This window comes from Galeopterus variegatus, unplaced genomic scaffold (genome assembly GCF_000696425.1).
Source record: "Galeopterus variegatus unplaced genomic scaffold, G_variegatus-3.0.2 Scaffold9389, whole genome shotgun sequence".
Classification (NCBI taxonomy): domain Eukaryota; kingdom Metazoa; phylum Chordata; class Mammalia; order Dermoptera; family Cynocephalidae; genus Galeopterus; species Galeopterus variegatus.
In genome coordinates, this window is record NW_007735500.1 from 61,572 (window position 1) to 67,015 (window position 5,444).

The window sequence follows — 5,444 nt, forward strand, 5'->3', positions numbered from 1 at the left end:
AATATGCAGAGAAAAATTCAAAGGAAAAGATAATGACAGGTACCATTTATTATCATTTTTGTAACTAATTTTACTGAGATTTTCTTTAATGAAGAGTTATTTTTTTATCTGAGTTCTTATATGTACCAGATCTGGGTCTTGGAATGAGTCACTTAACCTCTGTCACTGTCCTCATTTGTCAAATAAAGATTACCATAACAGCCACTGCACAGGGCTGTTGAGGGGTTAAATAAAATAATATAAGAACGCATCAAGAATAATGCCTGACAAGCAACAAGTCCTCTATGGACATTAGATGCTAAATTAATCTTAAAGCTTATCGTTACACATTAAACACAACATTTCTTTGAAAATACTCCTTCATGTGACAGATATTCAAGACACAGTTCCAAGGTCCTGGGCAAGTAGAAGCTGATTTCCACGGACTGCTCTGTCTCACATCTGCCAGCAACTGTAGTCTAGTCTATTCTTGCTGCTCTGTCTCACATCTGCCAGGTCTCACATCTGCCAGCAACTGTAGTCTAGTCTATTCTTGGATGCATCTGGATTACAAATAAAAATTTGATTTTTCTTTTTCTTTTATTTTTTTTGGTGGCTAGCCGGCACAGGGAACCAAACCCTTGACTTTGGTGTTGCAAGGCTGCACTCTAACCAACTGAGCTAACTGGCCAGCCCTAAAAATTTGATTTTTCTGAGTCATAAGCTGCTTGGTGACGTCTCAGTTGATTTCAAAAACACTGAATACCCCAGTGCTTGTGTATATGGCATATTAAATAACATCAATGAGATATTCCAGCATCTAACTGTTTTTCTGTTGTTGTGTTATGGAAAAATAAAGGTCAACCTTCTTATGTGAGTCCTGAATCAACAGCAAATCACACAAATATAGACATAGGGACTGAACACAGCAGGTATGTCCTCATATTTCCAAAACAATGTTTCCACAGTACAGATGTCAGGGAATGACTGAGCGGGTACAGAACAAGCCCTGCCCCACCTCGAGATGTGCACAGTCATGCCAGGGATTTCTTTCCAGATGGTTATCCCACTTACCCATCTGCCCAGCACTGGTGGGTACAGGAGACCTCAGAACTGCTCAGAACTGGAGCAGTTCATAAAAAGCCCCAGGGAGCCACCTCACCCACCACTTCCCTGGAGACACCAGAACAGCCCTGCGTGCCTGTCACTGGCCTGCGACCTCCAGCTAACGGGTGCTGGGGAGCCCGCCTGGGAGGCAGGATGCTGCTGCTGGAGCTGGTCCTCTCCTCTGCCCTCTGGGCATGTGAGTAGCCCCCAGTCATTTCAGTCTACAGGAGAGACTGAAGTCACTCTTCATTATGGCCTCATTACATGTCATTTGCTCATGGGGATTTCTCTTCTCTGCTTGCAGGTGGACTTGGGCGGTTGGAGCAACCTGAAATGTCAATTTCCAGAGCAAAAGGCGAGAGTGTCCAAATACCTTGTAAGGTGTCCGTCCAAAGCTTTAAAACTGTAGTCATATACTGGTACCGGCAGAAACCAAATCAAGGTTTAGAATACCTAATATACATTTCGACAACCCCTGCTCAAGGTCACTTAGGTGGGAAGACGAACAAACTCGAGGCAAGTAAAAATTCTCGCACTTCCACTGCGACCTTGAAAATAAGTTTTTTAGAGAAAGAAGATGAGGCCACATATTACTGTGCCCGTTGGGATGAGCACAGCATTAGAATTGCTGAAATAACCTACACAAGAAACTCTGCAGGTGTGTGCCAACCCACATCCTTGTCACTGTGAGCAACCACAGCGGGTAGCTCCACAGGGCACCAGCCTGGGCCTCCCGTCCCTGCAGAGCTTCTGGAAATTTGCAGAAAGACTTCTCGGATTCTGCTGCTACAGCGAGACCCATGAGGTGGCAGCAATTATGGTCCAAATGAAGGACTATATTTGACACTATTTCCTACTAAATTAGTCTGTCGTGAAACTCTGACAATATGGGGTGGATGGCTCAGAGGAAAACCCATTTGTCCATAAGTTCACTGCACAGACGGTGATTTCAAGAGACTGAATGCTTTTGAATGAAGGCAGGGCAGGGGTGCACACCAGGGGAGGGGTGGACATGCCACATAAGTGTTTCCCGTTGTTATTTTTCATGAGCATTGGAGGTTTTCAGAGGTAGAATGATCTGTCAAATGTAATAATCTCATGACATTTATGAGTACCCTGAGGCCATCCTGAAGATATCCAGAGCCCATAAAGCTCTAAGTAAACCATCAGCTACTTATGGCACTTGAGAGACCGAAGTACAAGGCTTCTGTCCCAGGGGGAGAGGGTGCGGTCACTCCACGCTCATGGCTCCATCGGAACAGAGCCCCTGGGCACAGCTGGTGACGCCCATGCAGCACAGTTGCCTTCATGACCTTATTCTCCAGGATTCTGTCCCAAACACCCCACAATCCTGAGTAAGATACGATCAGATTGTTGGAAAGAAAGATAATTCATGCCCCCTGGATCTATGAGGAAACAAGTGTGATATTCCTCACAAATTAATACAATAAAAATAATTATGGGATTATTTTATGTTTATTCTGTGATTAATAGGTGAGTGGTAGAGAACTTTCAGAGAATTGTGAAACAAAACGTAAAATGTAAAACCACAAAACTCTTTTCCCACCTCCCTTGTCCACTTCCAAACAAGGAGGAGGTGAATGAGGAAAAACGCTCACTTTGGAAATGTTCCTAATGCCGCTGCCTTTAGTAACACGGATGTCTTACCACCTACTTGCCACAAGTGCGGTTGACGTAGAGCTCTTGACATAACTGCCACATGCTCCCTCTCCATGTCCCCCTTCCAAGGGTCAGCTGTAGCACGAGGGGCAGAGATGCTGCTGAAAGCCGAATGAGGGGACCACAGGGGGCTCCACAGCAGCGTCTTTCTGGGGTGTGTATCCCAGTCCCATCCTGACTCCTGGCCCTGGTGCTCCACAGTGGAGATGTCCCCAGTGCCTGAGTCTCAGCAGACCTGCCTCTCACCTAACGTGCACATAGGAGCACAGGTGAGAAGAGGATCGTCATAGGATACAAAGTCTGGGAACATCCACCCTTTCCTGACAGGTGTGAATAGAAAGAGGAGATTCAGCTGCACAGGACATCCGTGCTGAGTCCTTTCCACAGGTTATTTCATTTCTTCTGCAGAGCAGTGCAGAGTCCACTGCGGTGGCCACACAGGGTCAGATCTCAGGAGGAGCCACCTCGACTTTTCCACACACCCCTGGGATATTCATGGGGATGCAGAGCTGGTGACATACTGAAGTGATGAGCAGGAGGGACAGGGATACCGTACCTGTGTGGCTGTAAAGTGACGAAATGCCATGCAGCCATTAGTACGACGTTTTTTGAAAAATTATAAGTAAAATTGAAAATATTTACCACACATTAGCAGGGACACATAACTGGTTTACATGGTAAACTCTCAAATCCATAAAGGTATACAAAGGAAGAAATAGTAGGAAATTCTCCAAAGTTCACAGACTGATTGTCTCTGGAAGGATGGATCGTTTTAATTATTTCTTGGCAGATTTTACACATTTTAGTGAAAAACTAATATCATTTCAAAAGACACATATGCAAAATAGATTCAGTATTTTATTGATTCACTTTTAATAATGAAATCTCTTATCTAACAACATATACTTCTATAAGGCACACAAAATTATTTTGTATTTATATTTTCCCACCTAATCATATTACTACTCTATAGCTTTCAGAAAAGAATAAATAAATGAATAAGAAAAACTCAGAGCCATAACTAACTTTAATGGCAGCCGTGATTACCATGGAGCAAAGGGTCACACCCTGCGCCCAGGCCAGCAGCCATGGGTGTGTGAACACAGCGCCCTGCCCACCCACGCACACCCGGTGCCGGCTGCTGCTGCAGTGCAGGGAGCAGTGCAGTAGCTGCCACTTGAAGCCACAATATTTATTTTTGGGCCCTTTATAGGAAGCATTTGTCTGTCATTGTCCTGGAGTGATGTACTTACGAGTGACATCTAATTTTATGTTTCCTTACTTCTCAGTGTTTTCTCAGGAGTCCTTTGCTATATATCCACCCTCCCCAGATTCACTGTGTGACTGTAGATCAATTACTTCACATGTCATTGATCCATTTTCCTCATTCAAAAATAGAGAACATAACAAATTTACCTGAATAAACTGTTGCAAAGAGTAATATAAGTAACACATAAAGAGTTCTTATGAGTGCTTGGAGCAGGCCTAGTGCTCAATAAATGGAGGCATTTCACTGATGACAAGGGTTATTATTGCACATTAGAAAATAAAGTCATCTCGAATAATACTTTAAGTCCTGGGGACTTGGTGTCTGGTTTGCGAACCAGCAGCATCTGCTTCACCGAGGAGCTTGTCAGAAATGCAGGAGACCAAGCCTCAGCNGCAGGGACACAGAACTGGTTTACATGGTAAACTCTCAAATCCATAAAGGTATACAAAGGAACAAATAGTAGCAAATTCTCCAAAGTTCACAGAGTGGTTGTCTCTGGAAGGATGGATCGTTTTAATTACTTCTTGGCACTTTTACAGATTTTACACATTTCATGGAAAAGCTACTATCATTTGAAAAGACACATATGCAAAATAGATTCAATATTTTATTGATTCACACTTTTAATAATGAAATCTCTTATCTAACAGCATATACTTGTATAAGGCACACAAAATTACTTTGTATTTATATTTTCCCACCTAATCACGTTACTACTCTATAGCTTTTAGAAAAGAATAAATAAATGAATAAATAAACCTCAGAGCCATAACTAGCCTTAAAGGCAGCCGTGATTACCATGGAGCAAAGGGTCACACCCTGCGCCCAGGCCAGCAGCCACGGGTGTGTGAACACAGCGCCCTGCCCACCCATGCACACCCGGTGCCGGCTGCTGCTGCAGTGCTGGGGGCAGTGCAGTAGCTACCACTTGAAGCCAAAATATTTATTTTTTGGCCCTTTATAGGAAGCATTTGTCAATCACAGTCCTAGAGTGATGTACTTACGAGTGGCATGTGATTTTGTTTCCTAATTTCTCAGTGTTTTCTCAGGGATCCTTTGCTATATATCCACCCACCCCATATTCACTGTGTAACTTTGGGTCAATTATTTTACATAACTGTGATCTGTTTTCCTCATTCAAAAATAGAGATCATCATATTTACCTGAACTGTTGCAAAGAGTAATCTTAGTAATAAATGAAAAGTTCTTACGAGTGCTTGGAGCAGGCCTAGTGCTCAATAAATGGAGGCATTTCACTGATGACAAGGGTTATTATTGCACATTACAAAATAAAATCATGTCGAATAATACTTTAAGTCCTGTGGACTTGGTGTGTGGTTTGTGAAACAGCAGCATCTGCTTCACCGAGGAGCTCATCAGAAATGCAGGAGACCAAGCCTCAGCTCAG

At 43.3% G+C, this 5,444-nt stretch overlaps 1 gene segment (V, D, J or C); it reads left to right on the forward strand.

The window, feature by feature from the left end:
* Positions 1–1,036: 1,036 nt before the first annotated feature.
* Positions 1,037–3,035, forward strand: LOC103609251 (the record flags this gene model as incomplete). The annotated part of the segment is given in 3 exon segments: positions 1,037–1,110; positions 1,447–1,744; positions 2,968–3,035. Coding segments are annotated over 3 exon segments (440 nt in total), but the record flags the coding sequence as incomplete, so codon positions are not given.
* Between the last annotated feature and the right edge of the window lie 2,409 nt (positions 3,036–5,444).